The sequence below is a fragment of the Talpa occidentalis genome, unplaced genomic scaffold (assembly GCF_014898055.3).
Source record: "Talpa occidentalis isolate TD23 unplaced genomic scaffold, MPIMG_talOcc4v2.1 talOcc4.12, whole genome shotgun sequence".
Lineage (NCBI taxonomy): Eukaryota > Metazoa > Chordata > Mammalia > Eulipotyphla > Talpidae > Talpa > Talpa occidentalis.
The window spans coordinates 89,771,755-89,796,571 of record NW_023601212.1 but is presented as its reverse complement, the minus strand read 5'-3'; the positions used below and the strand labels follow the sequence as shown (position 1 = coordinate 89,796,571).

General features: G+C 48.9%; 1 protein-coding gene across 1 annotated transcript; it reads right to left on the bottom strand.

The window, feature by feature from the left end:
- Positions 1 to 164: 164 nt before the first annotated feature.
- Positions 165 to 24,599, bottom strand: EARS2 (glutamyl-tRNA synthetase 2, mitochondrial). Its single transcript, XM_037507417.2, has 9 exons — positions 24,433 to 24,599; positions 21,217 to 21,372; positions 17,544 to 17,733; positions 14,178 to 14,650; positions 12,568 to 12,676; positions 10,084 to 10,237; positions 9,841 to 9,971; positions 5,143 to 5,278; positions 165 to 4,725 (listed from the first exon to the last, which is right to left on the bottom strand). The coding sequence occupies exons 1-9, from the start codon at positions 24,569 to 24,571 to the stop codon at positions 4,642 to 4,644; spliced, it is 1,572 nt and encodes a 523-aa protein (XP_037363314.1). The 5' UTR covers positions 24,572 to 24,599; the 3' UTR covers positions 165 to 4,641.
- Positions 24,600 to 24,817: the final 218 nt, after the last annotated feature.

Genomic DNA, 24,817 nt, shown 5'->3' with positions numbered 1-24,817 from the left:
TTCACTGATTTCCCCCACACCCACATCTCTATAAATATTTTTTTGGCACATATATGTTTCAAATATTCTATGGGACAAACTTATACTAAAAAATTATTCACTGTCTATCTGAACTCAAAAGTAAAGAGCAACGACCCAACTCCTGGCCAGGCAGAGCCTTCCTTGTCTGCCTGCCCCACACCAGGAGATCTGTATTCCTCTATCACCTTGTTCGGGGCTGCCCTGTAACACTTTTGTTACCACATCCACACTCATATGAGTGATTGTTCGTCTCCCAGGAGACTGATCTCTTTGAGGCAGGGCGTTTACCTTTTCTCTTTTTTTTTTTAACGCTTAGAAATTGAATGAATGAATGAAACAAACATCTATGGACTGAGCTGCCACTACCAATGAGACCTCGTCTTGCAGGGTCTGGCACACATCAGATGTTTGCCAAATGAATGAAGACAGGATAGAATGGACTTGGCCCAAAGGGGTTCTCTAGATAGAGAAAGCTCCCCCTGCAACCTGGGCTGGACTGTCCCACAGTCAGCTGAGAGAAAGATGTTGGGGATCAAAGCTGAGGGGGCTCTGACCTGGACAGAAAAGCTGTGATCCTAACATTCTGCCCAGATATAAAGGATAAGTTTGCAGAGCACCCCCAGGCTCGTAATGAACAAGTGCCAAGTCAAACTTGTACTGACTTCTGAATTAAAAAACATTGGCATCGTGTGATTCACTAATGAAAATAACATTAAAAAACAACATTCAGATGAGCGAGTTTTAAAGATCTTACTGACTTTATTCAATGATTCACGAATCAGGCAGCATCCAATCTAGCAGATGGAAGGCATTTGAGGAGCAGTCCGTAGTGAGCAGAAGAGAAGCGGGACCACAGGGGTATGAGCAAAAGGCAGATGGGGTGTGGCAAGGTCCCTTTCCTCTTGGGGATGGCAGGAGCCTGGTTGGGCAGTTCCTGATTGGCTGGTTTCAGATTTTGTTTCTTGAAGAGGCTGAAGCTATAATTCAGTCTGTTTGCTGATATGGGGCTTAGCATAGGTGACTCCATTGTGGGCCTGTCATCTTTTTTCTAAACTTAATACAGTGACTGTGGCAGTCAGCCTGGGGACACTTGACTCATGTACTGACCATACGATTTAATCAGAGATGTCTCTGTGCACTTGCTATGTAAACAGGCCCCATTCTTAGGATGGGGGGTACAGTGGTGAACAAGACAGATAAGGTCCCTGTTCTCATGGGATCTTTTATCTTACACAACCACGTTATTTACACAATTCCAATTGTGTGCTGTGGAAGAGAAAAAGATGCTGATGATTAAGGACAGAGGAAGATGACCTTCCAGCAGGAAGTCAGAGATGAAAGTGGAGCTGACATCTGAAGGCTAAAACAGAAGTCACTTGGCAAAGGGGAAGAAAAAGGAGTGGCTGACAGCATTCTAGAAAGAAGAGTAGCAGGGAGGCAGGGACCTCAAGAAGGCTCAGGTGGCAGAACAGAGAAGAGGGTGTGTGCGAGGCAGGAATGGGTGAAGCTAAACCAGGCAAAGGTCAGGCTACGGAGAAGAAATGGGGTTTGAGCATGACAAGAACCTCCCTTTGTGCCTGTCATCTCCTCCTGGGGCGCCCTTTTCTTTTCTTTTTTTGAAGACTTATTTATTTATGCATACAAGAGCTGGGGTACAGGCCAGAGATGCGGGGGGTGAGAGGACTGACCAGAGACAGAGCGGGGAACAGAACAGGCAGACTAACTGAAACACACTGCTGAGGGGAGCAGCAGGCAAGACAGGAGAGGTCTGCTGCGCCATGTGGGTAACTCCCTGGCCTGCTGGGGATCGAACTCGTGCTGCAGAGGTTGCGGATTGCTTCATAGTGCGGTGCTTAACCTCTTGCACCACCAGGGAGGCCCATGGGGCACCCTTCTTCTGACCATGTTCAAACCTCTCACTATAGCTGCCAAAATGATCTCACAGAAAAATACAAATCTGATCCGGTCACTTCCCTGCTTAAAACATTTCAATGGCTCCCACACCTTGCACCTCATAAAGACCCAATTTGGCAGCTCCTGTCCACCTGTGACTGGGAAGGTGTTTTTTGTTTTTTTTTTTTCCCCCTGCAAACTATTTCCCTCTGCAAAGCAGCAGCAGCTCGCCTGCCCGCCTGAGACTACGCAGGTGTTTCTCTTTCTCTTTTCCCTAATAAACCTCTTTTTAAAATGTAAAGGAAAAAAAAAAATCCAACTCATCTTCACTAACTGAACCCCTGCTTTGTTGAGGTTTTCCAGGTTCTTTGCAGACCCCATCAAGACCCTCAGGAAGAGCTGGCCCTGCCCCGGGCATGGGCCTGACTGCTCTACCGGAACTCCCGCTTCCCGAGAACGACGGGGTTCAAGATGGGTTCAAGAAGAAGGAAGTTGGTGGAGGAGGGCGCTTGAAGAGCTCCTCACCTTCAGGGAGAGAGCCCCAAAGAAGGAGAACATGCAGGGAGGCTGACTGCTCTAGCAGTGAACTGTGAGCAGAAGGAACCCGCTCCACGCTGCTGCAGATGCTGGAGTCAGCTGAGCAGAGATGGAAAGACCCTGGGGCCACACTGATGTCACTGAACACTTAATTAACCAAGCCTGCCCGCCCCCCCCCAACTTCCTGTTATGTAGGACACTGACTCTTCTTTAAGCTGGTTTGAATCTAGATTTCGTGACTTGCATCAGATGGCACCCTGAAAGGCGGGTGGAAAAGTGGGCAGTTTGGATTTCCCCTCTGCTGCATTTCTCAACCATGTCTACTGCTCCCCCAGCTACCCTCGCTCTGATCATGGGGAATGCTGGGTAGTTCTCTTTTTCACCTCTGCGTGGAATACTTTTCCAAGTGTGTCCGTCCTGAAGAACGCAGATGAGCTCCTCTAGTTCCTGTCTCTTCCAAGACCTGGATTTGGCTTTCCCGTACATTTTTTGACTCCCATAAACTCTCCATAAAGTGATAGTCCCCAATAAACTTAAGTTAGGCTAGTTGGTTTCTGTTGCTTGTAGTCAGAGAACTTTATCTGCCTTTTCATGCAAAGACTTAGGTCTCCAGGTGGCTCAGCAAACTCTGAGCCCCCTATACATACTTCCCCAGGCGAGGTAAACATACCTGCTTTTACTGGGTAACAATTTATCTCCAAACCAAGTGGCTTTAAACAATAAACATTTATTCTCATAATCTGTGTGTGTCTGAAGTCTGAGAGTGGTTCTGGCTCAAGATCTTCCCCAAGGGTCGCAGTCAACCAGGGCTGCTTTCATCTGAAGGATGAGCTTCCAAGGCAGCTCCTTCTGAAGGCTGTTGGCAGGATGGCTCAGCTCCTGGTCACACAGACCCCTCAACAAGGGCTGCTTGAGTATCTTCATGATGTGGAAACTGGCTTTCCCCATGGGTAAGGTGTCCCAGGAACAGACGGAAGCCATGAGCCCTATTCACAGGGGGAAGGGCTGACGGGAGCCATCTCAGTCTGGCTGTCACACGGGGGGGTGCTCAGCGGCCCTGTAGGGGGCCTTGGGGGTCATTCATCATCCTCTATTCACTTTAGTTCTTGCTATTCACCCCCAGAACATCTCACACAGAAACAAGCAGAGAGTGACTTACAAGTAATGAGTGGAAGGAGGTGGATGTGAAGAAAGAGGCAAGACAGGCAGGTGAAGGTCTCCAGCCCAAGGGCCAAGTCTGGAGAACTGGAAGAGAGGAACAGATGATCCTGAGGGAAGGGAGACAAAGGCTGCCCCAAGTCCAAGGACGAACAATATAAAACACGTCTCCCTTGGGCAGGTGAGTAGCTTCTCCCTTTACAATCCCCAAGGAAATCTGGCATCGGTTCGGCCCTGCTTGTGTCAGTCCCGTCCTTCATGGCTCTGAATCCGAACAGTGTCTGAGAAACAGGATCCACAAGTTGGCTGCTGCTGGGTTGTGGGCTGAATTGTCTCCTCAAAATTGCTATGTCGAAGCCCTAACTCTCAGCACCTCAAAATGTGACATATTTTGGTTAAAGGGCCTTTAAAGAGGTTATTAAGTTAAAAGGAAGCTGGTAAGGGAGCCTTAATCCAAGCTGGCTGGTGTCCTTACAAGAGGACACCCAGAGGGCTACCAGAGGCAGCAGGAGGAAAGCCCAGGTGAGGACACACCCAGAAGGCAGACATCCGCGAGCCAAGGACAGAGGCCTCTGGAAAAACAACACCTCTGAGGCCTTGAGTTTGCACTTCCAGCCCCCATAACTGTGAGAAAAAAATTTTCTGTTGCTTAAGCCCCCAGTCTGTGGTGTTTTGTTCCGGCAGCCCATGTGGACCAAAGCAGAAGCCCTCCAATTGCTCTGGGAAGCAGTTTCTAACCTTTGCTATGTGATGTCTGTCACCGGACAGGAGGCCTCCCTTCCAGAGTCAAGGAGTTGCTTGACTCTGCACTTCCTTGGTGCAGCACCTCCTTGGGGCTGCACCTCCTCAGCCAACCTACGAGGATGGGCCTGTGGTGGAGCCATAATGTGCTCAAAGGGATGAAGACTGTTTCCACTCTTGGTTCCTTCCTCAAGCTTCCTGAGAGGCCCCAGGTCTCCTCCTCCTCCTCTCCGAAGCAGCCTTCACGCGTCCAGGTTCTTAGGCCACCTCCACCACAGCACGTATTTCTCTCTAGCTGGAAAGCACCTTCTGTATTCGTTCCCGCACTTCCTTTGGTCCCAAGGACACCATCATCTCAGCTACAGGTGGTCCTTGCTAGGAACAAAAGGAGAAGACATTACTGCTGACTACTGTCTAGGGAACTAATGCCCACCCTAGTCTAGAAGTCTCGGCCCAGGCTGGCCCACCCTACAGACTATTTCCCAACCAGCCGAGTTTGCATGTATCATCTTATTTCTGTGGCTGACTATTGGGTCCTGGATGCCTCTTTTCCCCAGGTTGACACATCTACTGCCCCCAAACAACCACCAGCTCCATGAAGGCAGGGAGTGTGTGCTTCATTCACGACTACATCCACGTGCTTGCACATAGCAGGTACTCAATAAATATTGTCCCCTGAGTGACTGAAGGAGGGAAGTGATCTGGTACCACTCATCTCGGTATCCCCCAAACTTCCCTGAGCGCCTGCATGACGGGAGTGGAATGGCTGGAGGGGGCCCGGCCGCCGCTTACCAGCTGTCCACTCAGGGCCACTCGGAGGAGCTTCATCACATTACTGTGTTTGGTGCCTTCCAGACCTTCTGACAGCTTCTTCAGTTCTCCATTCAGCACATCCTGAGTTAAGCTTGTACCAGTTCCTTCGAAGAGCCTAGAAGAGGCCAGTTCATGAGGGGCCAGCACTGGCCAAGGGCAAGTGGGTGGGAGGGAGAGCTTCTGAAGATTATTGATCAGCTGCAATGGAAGTGCATGACCAATGTGTGGGGGAGGGTGAGGGAGGAAGATCAGTGAATCCCAACCCCACTAAGGGGGCCAAAAGAACCACTGAGGGAACATTTACCAGAGACTCCAAGGGGGGCATAACACAGGAAACCAAGAGGGCACCATAACAAGAGGATTTCCTGATTGTTACCTCTGTGTCTTGTGATCTCTATGCCTCAGGTTTCTCACCTGTAAAGTGGGGATAATTATTGTGTCTGCCTCTCACAGGGCAATGGGAGGGCTAAGTTAAAACTTGTAAAGCTCCAAGTATATTGCCTGAACACTGCTAAGTAGTCAAAAGTATCAGATCAGATCTTGTATTTCAATAAAAAGTTAAATTAATATTTATTACATCAAGAGCTCAGAGACTGCAGCTCTCCCGCCTGCCCGTATCTACACAGGCGTTTTTGCTCTGTTTTGTTTTCCTTTATCTCTTTTCCTTACTAAACTTGCCATATGCTGATGAACGGGAATGTCTGCTGAACTCTTTCTTAGATGGACCCAAGAAGCCCACACACTGAACCCCATCATATGAACCCCAACATGAGGTTACGTGCTGCTTATTTGGCATACCTCAAGCACCATGAAGTTCCTCAAGGAGCTAAATGAACCATTAAACTATTCTTTGCTGACTTACAAATCACATAGGCTATGACTACATCATCTTCAAATAATTAGGTAAAGGCGCTGATGTTAAGTGAAGAGCCAGATCAGGTTGCTGGAGATTAGACCCAGCTCCTCTGAGTTCTGATTCTTACTCCTACGGTGGCTCCACTCTACAGTTACTGAAAACAAAACAAAGCTTTTAACTGAAAATAAACAAACAAACAAATAAATAAAATAGCTTCGAGTCTAAGAGTCTAACAAGAAACATAAGACTGAGCTAGACCTAGGACAGACAGCTTATGCCCTGGGGAATTATCTGGAACACAGCACCAAGACTGCTGGGGGGATGCAGCACAGAGGAACAGTAAGCAAAGGATCAGGAGACCCTGGCACCAGTACTGGCATTGCCACCCACTTGCTTCAACTGTTCTCTGCCCCAAACTGAAGCACTTAAGGATTTAAAATCCAACAGGCCAGAGCTCCCCTGCCCTCCTGTGACTATGCAGGTGCCTCTCTTTTCCTCCTTTTCCTAACAAATCTGTCCTTTAAAAGTGTAAAAAAAGAAAAGAAAAAGAAAGAAAAATCCATCGGGTCCACAACCACCCTCCCCTTTCCTGGCAGTCCAGTTGAGATCCTCTCCCAAAAGTGAGCTCGAATATCAAGAGAAATTCCCAAGTCAGTTACAGCTGGACTCGCAAAAACCCTGTTCCCAGACCTGATTCTGAGTTAGGGGCAGGGTGGTGCCAGTCTATTCCACAGCACCTCCCAGCTCCCCTCAGGCACTACTGGAAACTCCACCCCATCCACACTGGAGAGGGGTTGAGACCAGAGAGCCTCACTGGTATAGATGACCCCTGGTGCTAGCTCTTACACCACCTGCTCCAACAGCATCATCTGGCAGTCAGCTTAGCGGGGGCACTCCTGGCTCGGGGAACTAGGTTTGTAAGTAGTTTGAAGAAACAGCCTTTAGTATAGAATTCCCTATAACTGCCTGTACCTGAGCAACTGAGCTTGAATTTGAGATAAAAGAAATTGCTCTTATTGCATTATGTACTTGACCTCATGATTACTGTTATGTACAAAATTATGAAATGAAATATTGAAAATATAAACTCTGATATGGGGGAAAAAATAGATACCCTCCTCAATGTCACTGCAAGGAAGCAGGCTGCCAAAGAGCTGGTGTACAGTGGCAGCTCAGGACGTGTGGGAGCTGGACCAGAGCATGGCAGAGGCACAGAAAGGACTTCTAGAGATCTGGCAGCTTCTGAAGGTTTGGGTGCCAGCTTTCCTGACTTGAAAGGGAACCCCAGTGCCTCTGAAATCTGATGCCATGGCAGGGATGGGGAGTTACTTTAGTCCTGGGGAATTAGAATAGCCCCTATCATGGAATATCTTGAATTAAGAGAATATCATTAACAATAACAGCTCCTTAAAACTTAATGATGTCCAAACAAAGTGATTCACCACAGCACTGTCTGGAACAGCAGAGTGTGGAAGAAATCCAAACGTCCCTCAGTGGGTGAGTTAAACAAAATGTGGTCAACTGGCATAATAATAGAATAGGTGCAGCTGTGAAAAAGAATGAGGATGCTCTCTGAGCACTGGATGGATGGAAAGGTGTACTGCTAGGAGGAAAGAAAACCCCCAAAGGCACAGGACAGTGTAGAAAAGGGGGGATAATACGGCTTATTTAGGACAATTAAAAATAGTAGTAACACACATGGTTCTGGAACTGGGCAAACGGGAAAAGGATAAAAAATGGGACTCCTACAATATACCTTTTCAATAACATCTAGCTTTTAAATCCAGGTTTAAGAGATTTGGATGTACTAATCATCAAAATATTATATTTAAAGGGCCTCCTTGGTGGTGCAAGGGGTTAAGCAAAACACCGCACTATGAAGCCATCCACAGCCTCTGCAGCACGAGTTCAATCCCTAGCCAGCCAGGGAGCAACCCACATGGCACAGCAGACCTCTCCTATCACGCCCATGCTCCCCTTAGCAGTGTACTTCGGTCAGTCTACCTGTTCTGTTCCCCACTCTGTCTCTGGTGACTCCTCTCACCCCCTGCATCTTTGGCCTGCACTCCAGCTCTTGTATGCATAAATGAATAAATCTTTAAAAAAATATATTGTATTTAAAATCTTTTTTAAAAAAATTTTTTTTAAAGATTTATTTACTTATTTTGGGGTACAGGCCAGATGCTTGGGAGGGTGAGAGGATTCACCAGACAAAGCGGGGAACAGAACAGGCAGACTGACGAAATACACTGCTAAGGGGAGCAGCGGGCATGACAGGAGAGGTCTGCCTCGCCATGTGGGATGCTCGCCAGCCGGCCAGAATTGAACCAGTGCTGCAGAGGCTGTGGACAGCTTCAGCAGCACTGTGCTCAACCACCTGCGCCACCAAGGGAAGCCCTAAAATCTTAAAAATTTTAAGACTAGAATTCTACACACATATCCTTGACCACAGAGACATGCAACAAAGGAAATTGCTTAGTGTGGTTGCCTTTCTGTTGATGGCTGAGTATGAGGGAAGACCTACTTTTTGCTATTGAACCCTCTGGTACTAATATTTTGCCATGTGTATATATCTTTGTCTCTTCAAAATGGATATTATAACAAAACATTGGAGGTTTCCAGGTATCAGGTACTGTCTAGGCACATCATCCCATGGAAAAGCAAAAGAGAATATGATTAGACAGATGGCTGCTAGTCCCGGCCTGGTGATTTTCTATCCTTCCTCCACCACCTTACAAGCTGTATAATTCTAGATACCTACTTAGCTTCTCTATGCCTCAAATTTCTCACCTGTAAAATGGGACAACAGTACTTACTTCATTAGGCTGCTGTGGATATAAGTACAAACACCACATGTACATACCTATACATACATGAGGTATGTAACACAGAACACAGCACGCTGCAGGCCTGTGTAGCAGGCAAGCACAGGTGTTTGTTTTTATTATCTAATTTGATCTTCACAACCAAGTGAAGGTTAAGTAAAATGGACATTTGTGGGGTTTGCTGTCTGGCGTCCATCCCACTTTCTCCTGCTGTCAGTGCCCAAGTCTCTCTGGGAAACTGCTGGTTTCCATCTTCTGGGAAAGTGTCCACTCGGGCCTAAGCCAAGCAGCACAGCACACTGCCCAGGCTGCAAGCAGGCCAAACAAGCCTCATCAGATTTAACTCAAGACATGGCTAGAGCTGGAGTTGAGGTTTTGTGGTGCGGAGCCACGCGGCCGTCTTCCCAGCACGGTGGAGATCTGAGGCCGTGAGAGCAGCTGTAATGACTCCCTAGGGTCCTTCTCCCTTTTGTATGTAGTAATAAAACTTTTAGCTGGACACATGGCTGCCAAGTTAAAAAACGTTTACCAGATTCTCTTGTAGGTTGGCGCGGCCATAAGACAGGCATTCTAGACGGCGGGCATGGATGGAAGTTAACGAGTAACTTTTAAGTTGGGTCCTTAAGGGGAAGGAACGTCCTGTCCCCTTCCCCTTTGCCTCCTTTCTTCTCTGGCTGGATCACAGGTGGTCCATGAGCCACCTTGGACAAGAGCATACTCAGGGATGGCAGGGCCCTGGCGATGTGGAGAAAAGCTGTTCAGCCCTAGACTGCCAGTTCCCGACTCTACGAAAGGGAAGCCACTTCCGGGGGGCGGAGTGACCTTGTGCCTGAGAGAGAACCCCACTCTTCAGCCACCTCATATAGGGCCTCTGCAGAAGGAGTGGCCAGCATGGAGGAGTAGGGAGCACTAGCCCAACAGGACACCCTGGGTAAGGTGCCGGGGAGGGCGAGGGGGAGGAAGGTGCAGGAGCCTGAGCCCGCCATGGGAACTCACTGCAGCACGCGCGTGGCAATCTCATCCGCCTTCTCCGAGATGGCGTCCAGCTGCGCTCGGCCCACAGTGGGGCGCGTCCACAGATAGGCATGCACTGGGGAGACCAAATCCTGCAGGCGGCAAACGTGACCCTGGTGGAAGAGGAAGGTACTAAATGGGCTGGGGACAGGGCTCTGATACATCAGAAGGGGCAGAAACGGGTGCCACCCACCCCTTCTGTCCCGGAGCTCCCTACCCCCACACCTGTCTCAGTAGAATGATTCTCTCCACATAGGCAGAGTCCAGGACGCTTCTGTCCCGCAGCTGGCTCCCGAATGCCTCCTCCACGAGGGCCTGCAGCCTTCCCACCAGCCGGCGTCGCTGCGTCTCACTGCTCACCAGCCGCCGGAGGTGCAGCCTATGGAAACCAAGGAAGGTGCTGCGGGCACCTCCAGCCCATCCAAACATTCTCTCCTCAGGGGGCCGGGGGTGGAGGAGGCTTCGAAGGACACATTAATAGGGCCATCCCTCCCCTGGCCCACAAGAATTTTCTTTATACTTCTAGAAGGAAAAGGATCTGGTGAAGGCTGGAAACTGGTAGTCTGGGAGCACTAAGCAACCTGGACATGTGCTGGATTCGTAAATAAGTAATTGACATTTTAAACTAGTAGAATACCAGGTTTCTCGGCTTCTTGTGGGAATGCAGATCTGGCTGCAAAGAGGCCTTGTTCCTGGAGCTTCAATTGGCTGGAGTAGGTGGAGACCCACAGAGCTCTGGGCTCAGCAGCCTGAACCTCTCTCACCTGGGCTCCCTGCCTCGCTTGCCTCTACTGGCACCTGAGTTTATAAAGCAGGATCTGGGGGTGTCAGTCTCCTCGCAGAGCTTGAGATGTGGGGCTCTGGCTCAAAAGGGCTGAAGTCAAGAGTATGGATCGCTAGGATTCAGAGTCCTGGGTCAGTCCAGAGGGCAGTTTTTTGAATTCTGGGCTCACAGTTAAAAAGTCCAGGTTTCCCTGTCACTTCAGCTTTACTGAATCCTAAGTGCCCTGCTCTCCCCTTTGGAAGCAGTCAAGTCTCTAAGGCGCCAACCAGGCCTGTCAGTTCTCAATCCCTAGGCCACCCGTTCACGGCAGAAGGGGACCTGAGAGGACAGTGAGCAGTGCAGGGTGGGGCTGTTCTGCAGGCGCTTGCCCATCCTGGCAGGGAAGGTGAGCGGGTGGCAAGGTGTGGGTGAACATCTCCTGGGCGCGGGACTGGCGGGCCTGCGAGTGAAGCCTGCCTGCCAAGTGTTGGCAGCAAGCTGCATGACCTCAAGTTGCCCATCTATAAGGCAGGGGCCACAGGGGACTATGCTCACGGGGTGTTGTGCAGATTAAAGCACTAGGCACAAGGCCCGCCTTCCATCACATCTTTGGCCAGGGGGGTCTGTTACAGGATGGAGGGATGAGACCCCCTGGGAAGCCATCTGGAGCACAGAGTGGTCAAAAACCATTTTTTTTTAAAGAGCAGGTTTAAGAAAAATCACGTGAAATTGTACTGAATCTTTTAGGACTTTCCCAGTAACCCGATGAGACCACAGAGAGACATCGAGAGCCCTACCATGAGGTCCAGGTGGGGACCGGGAAGTGCTGAGGGAACACTAACTGCTGCCGCTGCTTGCCCCACACCACTACTGCTATTTCTGCCCAGGCATCAGAGCAGTGGCCTGACGACAGAAACGCCTCAAGGTGACAGTTCGGCTGCATGAAACCTGAGGACAGCAATCTCCATGCTGCATCCCCTCCCTGATTTCCATTAGGCCAAAGCCCAATTCTGCTTCTTCTGCTACCCCTCGTGCTTCGAAGGGACTGGAATGGGTCACAAAGCCTCTGCCTGTCAACACCCCACTTCCCCGAGATTCTGCTTTCTCTATAAGAAGAATGGTGAGCACAAGATGCATTCAACACTTTTGCTGTCTCACTCTCGAATGCCCCATTTAAGGGGTGCCCAGGTTTCCTGTGTAAACTTGGGCTAGTTATCTAAGCACTCCACATCTTGGTTTCCTCATGTGTAAAATAGAGCAAAATCATACTACTGACCTCACAGGTCAGATGAGGGAAGTAAATAAAGAATCATCCTTAAAATATCTGCAGTGGATGTGAACTCCCTGGGCTCAAGCAAGGAAGGCAGCCAGACCAGCATCCAAGAGAAGCATCAAGAGTCCCTTGCCCCTTTAAGCACAAGCTGTCAGCTGCCTTTACGGCTACATCCTTGGATGAGATGCACCGACAACGTCTGAAACATCACTGCATTTGAAGGTTTCACAGTGACCAAGGACTCGTAACCTAGGATGGCTGCTCAAAACAGTGCTCGTTCCGGATGGTGTGGGGTGACTGTGAAACAAAGGTGATCCTCTCCAGGGTTTGGCTGTTAACAGAATTCGTGTTAGGAATGAAGGTGAGGATGGAAACAATAGCTACCACACAGTGGGCACTACCTGTGTGCCAGACACTGTTGAAAATACTTTGATGCAACATCTAATTTGAACTCTGATAACAATTGCACAAGGTGGGTACTATTATGGCCCTGTTTTAGACAGGAGGACAAAGGTCAGGTGATTCACCTGGGGTCACACAGGTGATAGACACCTGAGCCCAAAGTCAAAGTCAGGTGTGTGACTGCAGGGCCTACCATACCCTCTGTCAGGGGGACTGATCAGCAGCGAGAAAGCCCTTCCCACGAGGGGCTGTTCAGGGTGTCCTCACTCACCGGTTGAATTCTGGGAGCTTCTCCAGGTCCAGCAAGGCTGAATGGCAGGTAACCCGGGACAGGTCAAACTGTGTTATCAGCTCCGGCAAGGTCCTGCCCATCTGGTTATCTGAAAGGGAGCAAAGCCCAGGCATTCAACCACCTGCCTGCCTCCTTCCACTTCCAGACACACAGGAGGCTGGGTGGGCATGCACTGGGCCTCCCAGTCCACTCTGACCAAAGGGATCCAACTTCTATTTTATATAACCAGGGCCCAAAGGCACTTGACTTTGCAGAAAGAAATCTGTCACTACAGAAAAATACATGTGAAAACCACGAGGCTAAAGCATTTCCCTCACAGAGGTGAGCTGCGGGAAAAGCACACTCGCTGCCTAGTCATGTCGTGGGGATTCTGCTGTGATTGGTTTTGGATGGAGTCTGTGCACCAGTGTTTTACAGGCTTCCTGGGTGATTCCAAAGTCAGAGATGAGCAACCTGGACCTTCCGTGAGCACCAGTTCTGTCCCAGCAGTAGGCATTGTGGCCAGGCACTGGCCTAAGAACAGCCTCTGCCATGTCCTTCTTAGCTGTGTGCCTCGGGCAAGTTACTCAAGCTCTCTGAGCCTCACAGGCCTATAAACAGTAGGCATATATATTATCTCCTCTTAAGGATATATTTTTTTTATATCCAAAAGGGCAGATTTATTATTAAAAAAAGAACTGCCTCTGAAAAGGACAGGTTTGTGAAGTAGTCACAGGAGGGTGGTCTTAGGATAAGAGCTGCCAAATATTTTTTTTAAAGAATATTTTAAGGACTGGGCCTCCCTGGTGGTGCAAGGGGTTAAGCACTGCACTATGAAGCAATCTGCAGCCTCTGCAGCATGAGTTCCATCCCCGGCTGGCCAGGAAGAAACCCACATGGCAAGGCAGACCTCTCCTGTCTTGCCCACTGCTCCCTTCAGCAGTGTGTTTCAGTCAGTCTGCCTGTTCTGTTCCCCACTGTGTCTCTGGTGAGTCTTCTCACCCCCTGCATCTCTGGCCTGTACCCCAGCTCTTGTATGCATAAATGAATCTTTAAAAAAAAAAAGAATATTTTAAGGACTAGATGACATAAGCGCAGAATAAACAGTAAGCAAACTAGCCACATTTTCAGAAATCCTCTCTACAAAAGGCCATCCTGTTTGGTCCTGCCTAAGATTTGGCTCTAAGTCTTGGGCCAAAGAGAAGGGCTCAGCTTGGAATAAACAAAGGTCCTAGTGATACTAAAGATACTCTGAGAGTACCTTCTTGTACTAGCAGCAGTAATATAACTGTGATACTCATAGGCTCCTAAATTTTTGTGCTAATGTAGCACAAACTGTGCTGTACTGAGCTCAGTGATTCCTAACTTCAGCCTAGGAGTAGGCCCTTAGTCCCATTTTACAGATGAGGCAACTGAGGCTGAGAGACCCTCAGCTCCTCAAGGTTGGAGATCATGTCAATATCGTTCACTATCGTAGCTTTAGCACTTACAGTGTCTGGCTCAATAAACAGCTGTAGAATAAAAGAAGGAACTTGTCCAAGAACATGCAGCTGGTAGGTGGTTTGAAGTCCTGCTATGAACCCACCGTGACCAGTCAGCGGAGTGGGTACCTGCAAACCCTGAGCCACAGTTGGTGATGATGTCGAGCAAGGCATCGGGCAGGAAGCCGGCAGCTGCAAAATGCTCCAGGAAAATGTCCCCTTGCCTCTTGGACAGTTTGCTGCCATCCCGGTTGAGGAGCAGGGGCAGGTGGGCAAAGTGAGGTGGCGGCCAGCCCAGGGCCTGGTAGAGAAGCAGGTGTTTGGAAGTGGAGACCAGCCACTCTGAGCCCCGCAGCACATGACTGATGCCCATGTGGTGGTCGTCCACCACACAGGCCAGGTGGTAGGTGGGGAAGCCATCGCTCTTCAGGATGACAGGGTCCCCCTCCACGCTGCCCACTTCATGCCGATTCCAGCCATACACCAGGTCCTCGAAAGCTGGCGCCTCCTCCTCTAGGCGGAAGCGGATAGCAGGCTTGGGGTCCTTGGCCAGCTTCTGGGCCACCTGCGCCTGGCTCAGGTTCCGGCACCGATTGTCATATCTGTAGGGAAGCAGAGCAGAGAAGCAGCTAAGAGGACAGGCGTGAGTCCTCTGTTTCTGCGAACTGTATGACCTTGGGCAATATGCCTCTTCAAATTGTCTCATTGGGTCTTGAATGCCACAGTAACAAGGTTATTATGCGGAAAACCAAGTGAGAGAACATAATGCAGCAGATGCCAACGTTTGCTAAACCAACAGCCTATCCTCCTATGCCCTTGCTAATGAGGAACCCCAGTCTGAGGGGTTGGATTAAGATTGGTGTAGCCAGTCATGCAATCCCCCTGCCGCATGCCAGAGAGCAGCCCAGATAAATTCCTGTCACAAAAACTCAGAGGTACCCTGGGGGAGGAGGAGAGGGTTAAGGTTCTGGAAAAGATTCTCTAAGCAGGAGTAAGAGAGCACAGGAGGAAAATCCCTTCTAAATTTCCCACCTTCCCCTGCTGTCCTACAAGGAGAGAATGCTTGGAGCTGCTAAACCACTTTCAGCTTATGGGGGGATAGAAGGGAAGCACACAGAGGCCAGAACAGAACCCCCACATCTGCACCTGGTGTCTTCCACCTCCAATTGGGGCAGGTGACAAATGTCTGTGTGCTTTAGATGCTAGCCACTCAAATGTGGTCTGTAGACCCCTGGCATCAGCCTAGCTTGGGAACTTTTCAGAACTGCAACTTTTCGAGAACCAACCCTTACCCCCCACCGCTGAAAATGTGGAGGCCGAGGCGCTGTTCTCTGCTTATTCACCAGTGTGCCCGTACAGCCTCTATGGGAGCAGCTCTGGGAGCAAACACAGCCTGGGGATGTGGCCACCACAGGGGGCAAATCAAGCATTTCAAGGCCACTTCAAGGTGCCGTGGACAACCCTCTGCCACTGGAGTCCAATCCAGTTTTGAAGTTCCATATTACAATAGAGGATTGATGCTGTATAGAGTGGGAGATTTTGATGATACTTTGAAAGATTTCAAGAAGGTATTAGATTTAAATCGTGGATTTCAAGATGCTACTGTGTGCTTAAAACTATTGTAAACTAAGAACAAAAACAGGAGAAATTATTGAAGACAATTTTTGAAAATGTTAATTGAAATATTCACTCGTGATCCTTATACATGAATCTAATTCTCTAGAGCTGGTATTGAGCTATTTTGGTTTATATTTAAGATAAATGTAATGAAGAGATTCACACATTAGCAGTGAAAGTTAAATAATGTATGTAAAGCAAGTAATTTCAGATTAAACAGGTATGCTTTTTATAAAGTATAAATTTAAAAAAAATAATATAATTGTTTATTATTACAGTAAAATATTTATAGAAAGAAAATAAGCCCTGACAGAATCACAAAGACGATGCCTGGAGTGTGTCCTTGAAAGGGAGCTACGTGTTCAACCAATCAGTGGCTGCATGGAGGCCATGATTCGTCTTGACTATAACAAAGAAACTGTCACAGGTCAAGTACACTGTTCGTAATAAGGCAATGCTTCAGTGAAGGTCATGACCTTGTACAAATATCAGAACCCTTGCCCACAAAGTACTTTGAAACTGGAATTTAATGTATGATGCTAGCGCTGATGGGAGAGTGAGTCAGCAAGGGGCCATAAGGCAGCATCTACAAACCAACCCTGCTGGTACACACATAGGGAGGTAAGTCAACCCGTGTACTGCACATGCGCAAAACAGTGCCTATTGGTGTCATCCACAACAGCTCTCTTTTTTTAAAGATTTGTTTTTATTTATGCATACAAGAACTGGGCTGCAGGCCAGAGGTGCAGGGGGTAAGAGGATTCACCACAGACAGAGTGGGAAGCAGAACAGGCAGTTCTACTGAAATACACTGCTGAGGGGAGCAGCAGGGAAACAGAAGAGGTCTGCTGCACCATGTGGGTAAGCTTCCTGGCTGGGGATTGAACTCAGGGCACAGTGGCTGGTGACAGCTTGACAGTGCTGAGACTTTAACACCTGAGAGACCAAGGAGGCCCAGGTCTCTCTTCTAACAATGAAAGATTGGAAATGCCATAAAGCCTCCCTGATAAGGAACTGATTAAGGTAACGACGGCAAAGCTACACAGTGGGTCTCTGTGCAAGCCTACGAGCAAAAGGAGGGACTGACACAGATGGAGCCTCCAGACATAGAGAAGAACATACTGTACATTCTGTGCTACCATCTGAAAGGGGGAGGGATAACATGTGTTTATCAGAGAGGCACTGAATGTCTCTGGAGGAGGTAAGAAAATTCTAGCACCAGTTGTCTCTGGAGAGGGGAACTGAGAGGTCAGGGTTAGGGCAGAGATTTTTGTGTGTTTAGCTCTTTGGATCTTCTAAATATTGAACACGAGAAAATATGTACGATTACTTTACATGTTATTGCCTGGGGCCCCAAGGGGGAGGCAGCTGTGACAAGGCCCCAGTGGTCCCACCTACTGGTGTTTCTGCCTGAGAATCCCTTCTCCTCAGTGCTGTGGGCAGGACCTAATGACTTCCTTCTAGTGAACAGAGTACAACAGAAGTGATGAGAAGTCACTTCCACGCTTCGGTTACAAACACACTCTAGCTTCCAACATGCTCTCTCTCGCACTCTGAGGAAAGCCAGCTGCCATCTTGTGAGCTGTGCTGTGGAGGGCCCCAAGTGGCACAGAACTGATGTCTCCTGGCAACAGGCTCTTGAGAGGAGACAGGCTCCCCATGTTGAGCATGGAGGAACGGCAAGCCTGGCCCAGACCTTGACTTCAGCTTTGAGAGATGCCCCGAGCTAAAGAGCCTAGCTAAACTGTGTCCAGACTCCTAAGCCACAGAAAGTGAGAGACAGGAAGATAGTTTTGGGGTAATCTGTTATGCAGCAACAGCTAATGAATACACCCAACTCTGGGGTGGCGCCTGGGACACAGACAAGGGCCCTCTTACCGGGGTGTCTGGCGGTTCCTCAGGGCCTCCTTCTTCAGGAGCTCCAGCCGTTGTGTTGAACAGAAACAGGGATACGCTGCTCCGGTCTTCAGCAGAGCTTCGGCCGCCTGGGAGTAAAGCTCAAGTCGCTGAGACTGCTGGTAGGGCCCCGCTGGACCTCCTCGGCGAGGGCTCTCATCAGGGGCAATGCCTGGAACACAGGCAGAGAAGACAGTCACCAAATAGTGATAACTAAGACACACACAGCATTCAGTCCAGGCACTGTTCTTAAGTGCTTTGCAAATACAGCAAAGCTTTTAATCCTCACAAGCAATTCACGATGTTGATAGCATTTGCTTTCCTGTTTATAGGTGAGGAGATAAAGCACAGGAGAAGGCATGCCAGGATGCATGCCTGGTGGGTAAGGAGTCAATCAGAGGTGTACTGGCACCCCAGTCCACGCTCTCCACCCACCTTTCCCCTGGGGAGCGAGAAACCAGCCTGGGCCTCAACTGACTGAGGATGTGTAAGCGCTACAATGTAGGGTCCTGTCAGGGCCTCCCCTGGTGGCGCAGGCGGTTGAGTGCCATGCTGTAAAGCTGTCCACAGCCTCTGCAGAGCAGGTTCGATCTGGCTGGCTGGGTGAGGGTCCCACATGGCACGGCAGACCTCTCCTGTCTCGCCTGCTGCTCCCCTCAGCAGTGTATTTCATCCGTCTGCCTGTTCTGTTCCCCGTTCTGTCTCTAATGAATCCTCTCACCCTCCTGCACATCTGGCCTGTACCCCGGTTCTTGTATAAATAAAATCTTAAAAATAAATAAATAAACAAATAAAACAAATAAAATAAACAAATAAACAAATAAAATATTAAAAATAAACAAACAAAGCGGGGGGGGAGGGGAATGTAGTGTCCTGCCAGGCTGCTTTTATGGTCTCCGGAAGCTTGAGAACCACCCTACTGGTAGTTGAGTAGGTGTAGGTGTTATTGTCACCCCACCAGTAAGGGGACAGCCGGGCACAGAAAGGCTCTGCTATGTGACGTGGCCAGGGAAAAGGAGTCCAATTAGAGTTAGACCCAGGCTAGCTTTTAACCAGCCATTGTATGGCCTCTGTGTTCCTCAGCATTTCTGAGGCTTGGTTTCCTTCTCTGAAAAGTGGAGCTAAAGGTCTACTGTGCAGAGCGAACGTGGGAACTAAATTCGTCAGTGCTTCCAGAGTGCTTGAGCCAACTGCCCGACGGCTGACATGTACAACAGCTGCGCATAAGCTGTTAGAGCCAATGTGATCTACTGTCGGCCAACCCAAGATCCAGCTTCCTCCAGACACAAAGGATAGATTCAACTCTAAAGACTTTCAGAAGAGGGGACACAGATGAACTGGACGATGGCCCTTCTGCCCTCCAGCAGCTTTCAAATGACTTTGGAAGATAAGTGTATGGTTAGCTTTGCTTCACCTGAGACAGACAGGTCTGAACTCACACGCACAGGCCTTCAACAAGCTCCTGGGCCAGTCACCTTTCAGTCTTTGCTTCCCCTTTTGCAAAAGGATATAGATGGTAAATTCCCCTGGTGGGTAGAAAGAGACGCTGTAGGCACACAGCTGACACGTCACACGGTGTGTGCGGATTACAGTGAATTCTGCTGCGTACATTTAACATTACTTAGCTCCCTCTCCCGCTGGCCTGTGTGGCTTCATTTGTCAGGAAAAAGGATTGCATTAGGAACATGGAGGGGGTCCCTTCCTGACTTAACTTTCAATAAATCTCTTTAACAAGTTCAGCATCTTGAAATGTCCTATGGTTTAATAGCAGCTTTTTCCTTGGAGAATGGAAAACATGTGTTCACTTAATAACTAGTATGTAAATGGTCGTAGCAATGTTATTCACAGCAGCCAAAAAGTGGAAATAATCTATATATTCCTCCATCGTAAAAGGATATGAGTGGCAATTTCCATACAATGGATAAAATGTGCTATTTTCATATAATGGATGCTGTTTTGTCTTAAACAGAACAAAGTAGTAATATAAGCTACACCACAGGTGAACTTTCCGCTACGTAAACATGGCCATAAAAGGCCACACAGTCCATTCATATGAAATGTCCAGAATAGGCAAATTAGAAAGCAGAGGAAAGATGGGCCAGAGTCAGAGGGAAAGAGGATGAGAGTCACTGCTAATAAGTTAGGGATTCATTTTGGAGTGATGGGAATGTTCTGGAATTAAACACAGTGACAGCTGCACAACACAGTATGTACTAGAAGCCCCACTTAGCTGTATACTTTGAGATGGTGGACTTTACATTAAGTGAATTACAGGTCAGTTAGTAGGTGTGACTCCAGGAGCCCTAGCAGTCTGCCACGAGAGGTGACTTGATACCGGCCTGCTGCCTCCCCAAGGTGCTGGGGTAGGGGAGCTCCGCTGAGGGGCCACAGGCCCAATCGCACAATTGGGTTGCACTGGGGTTCCACGAGAGTGGTGCTCACAAGGCAGTCTTGTTCATCACCTACCCCTGGTGCCTGACAAGGAGCAGGTGCTCCATGAAATCGAACCTCTCACCCTGGCCTGCAGGGCACAGCAGAACTGGCTCCTGTCAGCCTCTGTCATCCCATCTTGGTCACTACTGTGCTCCGGCCACCCTGGCTGCTCCTCTAATCCGCCCAGCACATTCCTTCCACAGGACCTTTGCATTTGCTTTTAACATTCTGCCGCTATTAGCCATGGGGCTGGGTCCTCACTTCGTTCAAGTCTTCGCTAAGATCGCCTGCTCAGAGAGGCCCGTGCACTCCCCGCCCCCCCAAAAGAGCAGCCCTCCCCACTGTTTTCCTACTCTGGACCTGTTGCTCCACAGCACTTGCCACCTCAGATTATAGCAACTGCTTTAAACTGTTTCCTCCAGGCTGAGCACAGGGTCTGTGTTCAAGGCTGGAAACCTGGGTGACCATCAGTGGTCCTGCTGAATGAACGCCTGAGACCTGCTAAGGCGTCTACAACAGAAGACACACAAAATCAATTTCTGCTCTTAAAAACCCAGAGGCTAGTTAATCATTTACCTGAGATTAGAGCACATGCTTCAGAGCGGTGTTGGTATTTTGGGTATTGTACCTGGGAAGCCTGACTAGTCATACCTGTCCTGGCAGGTGGGCAGCTACTGGCCCAGGGAACACAAACACTCCTTGTTCTCCCTGAGCTCAGCTGTCCTCAGATTAAACTTTCCACAAGAAGACAGACTTTAGAGGCCACATGAGTTTTGTTTGGCTCATGCAATGTGGTATTAAAGAAAAAATCCAAGGTCAGATTTAACAATGGGACATATTCATTAAATAAAACAAAGCGAAAAACCTGGGGTTCTGGCTCCTCCTGGAAATCAGATGATTTGAGCAGCTGGGCCAGCATTCCATATGGGAACAAGCAGCTGGCACTTCCTCCTGCTCCCAGAGGCCTGAGGCATCCAGTTCCAGGGTACACTTGGCCAGTGTTTCCTATCAGCTCTCAGTATTGAGGTTGAGATAATGACTTGAGTTTCTGAGATAAGAACAGCAATCTCAGAACAGCGTCGGAGCCCTGCCACCCCTATCAGCACAAATGTCCCCATGTCTCCAGGAGCTCCTTCTGCTCTAGCCTGGGCCCTGCGAGAAGTCCTAGACTTCTACCTCCCTGCTCCTCCCTTGGAGAAGGTTCTTCCCCTGCCAACCTCACCTGCCCACTCCAGCATGTCTTCAATGTTCTCTGCAGCCCCAGGCACAAGGCGGGTCTGGTCTGTGTCCTCCAGCCTCAGGATGAAGCTTCCTCCATGCTTCTTAGCAAAGATGTAGTTGTACAAGGCAGTGCGGAGTCCGCCCAGATGCAAGAAGCCTGGCAGAAGAAAGGAGTAGCTCAGACAAGAGGATGGGCCAATGGACCTCACCTGAGGGGAAAGAAAATTGTCCTGTGGTAGAACGTCCAGTGAAGTTCAAAGCCTAACACACTGCTACCCCTGTCCCATCAAGAGATGGGGCCCAGACAGTCAGGACTGGGGTGGCCATTCATTAGTCCCTCACCTAGGAAGTGGAAGACTACCTAAGTTTGGGAGCATGTCTTTTTTTTTTTTTAAAGATTTATTTATTTATGCATACAAGAACTGGGGTACAGGCCAGAGGTATGGGGTATGAGAGGATTCACCAGAGACAGAGTGGGGAACTAAACAGGCAGATTGACTGAAATACACTGCTGAGGGGAGCAGCGGGCGAGGCAGGAGAGGTCTGCTGCACCATGTGGGTAGCTCCCCAGCTGGGGATCGAACTTGTATACTGAAGTGGCTGCTAATAGCTTCATAGGTTGCGTCTTAACCCCTTGCACCACAGGGAGGCCCGGGAGCATGTCATTCTATTGGGAAGAGGTTCCAACTCTCCCCAGCTGCACCTACTATCTATTTTGATATTTGCCTCAAGGCTAACTTTCATCCAAAAGGGACACAGAGGATTATTCATTGAAGTCACATCATCTGTGCTTAACTTATACCAATGCAATGACGTGCCTGGGTCAAAAAAAAAAAAAAAAAAAGAATAAGAAAAATCCAATTGTAAAATGCTGTAAAATTACATTTTACAATTTCCTCCATGGATGGTATGTTGCTACCACATTATACATTTTGAATTTTGTCTACTTGAGTTTTCTACCTTCAGTTCTGACTTTAGACACTAACCAAAAGTCTTGATTGTCCTCTATTCCTCTTCATTTAAGATTAAAATCTTAACATTGGGCCTCCCCGGTGGCGCAGCGGTTGAGCGCTGGGTTGCGAGGCCTCTGCGGCGCCAGTTCGATCCCCAGCTGCTCCCCAGCCACCGCAGGAGGGACCCACATGGCGCGCAGACCTCTCCTGCCGCCCGCTGCTCCCCTCAGCAGTGTACTTCGGTCCTTCTGCCTGCTCTGCTCCCCGCTCTGGCTCTGGTGAATTCTCTCACCCTCCCGCGCTTCTGACTGTACCCAGTGCATGTATAAACAAACAAATAAATAAATAAATAAAAATTCATGCCTCTTTAAAAAAAATAAAATAAAATCTTAACATTTTACTTTTTTATCAATCCCAACTGAAAACTTAAAATGACCGATTTTTCTCAGGGCCACCGTTTCCTCTCATCCTACCTGCTTTGGTTCAGCCCACAGCCTTGTCTCCACAATGAGCTCACCTGCCTCTCCCAGGTATAGGAGGCAGCAAGGGACAAGAAGCTCATCTGGTGGCAGGCAGACTCCAGTTCAACACTGATTACAAATGCAACCTTCAGTTAGTTATTGCAAGGCCACCACAAACCAGTGGCCCCCAAGATAGAAGAAAGGGGTTGAAAGCAAGACCTCTTACATCAAAAAGCCTTAGATTCAAATTCTGTATCCACCATTTAGTGGTTCTATTCCTTGGGCACTTATCATTTATGAGCTTCAACTTCCTCATCGGTTAGTCATTAAAAATTAAAAAAATAGACACCTTCCTTTATAGGGTTGTGGAGAGGACTAAATGCTGATCAAAGTACACTCTTTAATTACGCTTAGCTATTATAATGATCCATATTGTTTGACAATTCTTTCATCTGTCATCAACAGACTTTCCCAGATGGGTTATTCAAGCAAATAAGCAAGAAAATGAGAATAATCTTCTTAAGAGGCTGCTGTGTGCTTTCCATATGAAATCTTGCTAAGCACCTCAGTTGCATTATCTCAAACCTAGTAAGCAAGTATATCAGGTTCTCCAGTACCATGGTTTTGTTATAACACTGGGGAGGAAAAAAACAATTCCCTCTAACTTTGAACAAAATGATGCTACATTTACTTGATACGCGGCAAAGTCAGGAATTCGCACCCAGATAATCCCAGGCCCTGACACCCAACCTTTATGTTAAGTGGTTCTCCAACTGGAATGCAGACTAGTGCTGGTCTGTACAGTTTCTGGTTCAGAACCAAGTAAGCACAGAAATTGAGCGGATATGTTTAGAAACTGATAGCAATTTGATATAGGAATTTTAAATCTGTTGATGCTAATAGGACAAAATACGGTCATATTTTGTATGCTCTTGAGTCTCTGTCTAGTAATTCATTTACATTGATTCTTATAGTGATACTGACCCATCACTGAACGTAAATTAAAAACCATCCCTTGCACAATGGTTTGAGCAGCACTGCTGGACACTATACTTCCTGTCAAGAAATCGTCTATCACTCTGCAGTGAGATCTAGCCACAAGCTTAGCCTTAAAGGCAGACCATGTGGTTTGGAGACACATGCTTGGTGACAAAAGAATTCTGGCAATTGGTGGGGCGGCCCTACAAGATCGCTGCTAGGGTATACCATGGTCCATGCCTCGCTTTCTCGCTTCCAACAATATTAATCACAGGACCTTTGTGCCTGCAATTAACTGCCTTTGCCCAGAAAGCTTCTCCTATAGACTTCACATAGTTAGCTCCTTGTCATTTGGTTCAGCTCAAATGTCATCTTCTCGGTAAGGCCTTCTTGAGCCTCCTACCTAATCCCCACTCCACTATCCAGCTTCAAGTCCCGCATGGCACGTGACTGGCTAGAATTAATTATTTGTGTACGCGTTTGTCGCAGCCACGACAGTGCAGGATTCTTGTGAGCAGGCCCTACTTTCCCCATGCCCGCTGTATTCCATCGCCTAATACAGCACCTAACACAACAGCCCGTGCTCAAGTCACATTTATTGAATAGCTGAAAAGAGACCGAAAGAGCTGGACTACTACAACAGGCACAAGGAGAGTCCCGGCAACGTGAACACTCTCCTCTGGCGGTCCCGTCTCCGCCTCTGTAAAATGGGGTCGCACTGCCCGCCCAATCTGACCCCACCGGAAGGGATTCTTTCTCGAACATTCGGGGGGCGGGGACGGGACGGTGGGCCTCAGCCTGCAGCGTCACGTCCGCCCAAGTTACCTGTGGGACTGGGGGCGAACCTCACTCGCACCGCAGCCCCGGGCTCAGTGCCCAGGCTGGCTTCCAGCCGTACCACTGAACGGCCGAAGGCCGCCGGGGCCCTCCCCGCCCGCAGCAACCTCTTCAGGAGCACCGCCATGTGGAGCGGAATCGCACACGTGCACTTCCGGGTGCATCACTTCCGGGGTTCTCTCTCAACCAATCCGCCTCCGCCACAGCGAGCGCGGCCCCGCCTCTTAAAGTCACAGTCCTCCCAGCTTGCAAGCCCACGCCCCCTCTGCACGACCGGGGCCCCAGTCGGCCTCTAGGGGCGGAACCCGTCGAGCAGGCCATTTTTCCGGACCCGCCCCCCTCGGCTCCTAAAAACTAAAGCGTGGCAGGGGCC

What these genes read in the sequence shown, in the direction of transcription:
- EARS2 (XM_037507417.2), bottom strand. Translation starts at nt 24,571, where the DNA reads ATGGCGGTGCTCCTGAAGAGGTTGCTGCGGGCGGGGAGGGCCCCGGCG. An exon ending in AGACATGCTGGAGTGGGCAG is followed by an intron (nt 17,734 to 21,216) that starts GTGAGGTTGGCA and finishes CCTGTGTTCCAG; the next exon opens with GCATTGCCCCTGATGAGAGC. An exon ending in AGGAACCGCCAGACACCCCG is followed by an intron (nt 14,651 to 17,543) that starts GTAAGAGGGCCC and finishes GCTTCCCTACAG; the next exon opens with ATATGACAATCGGTGCCGGA.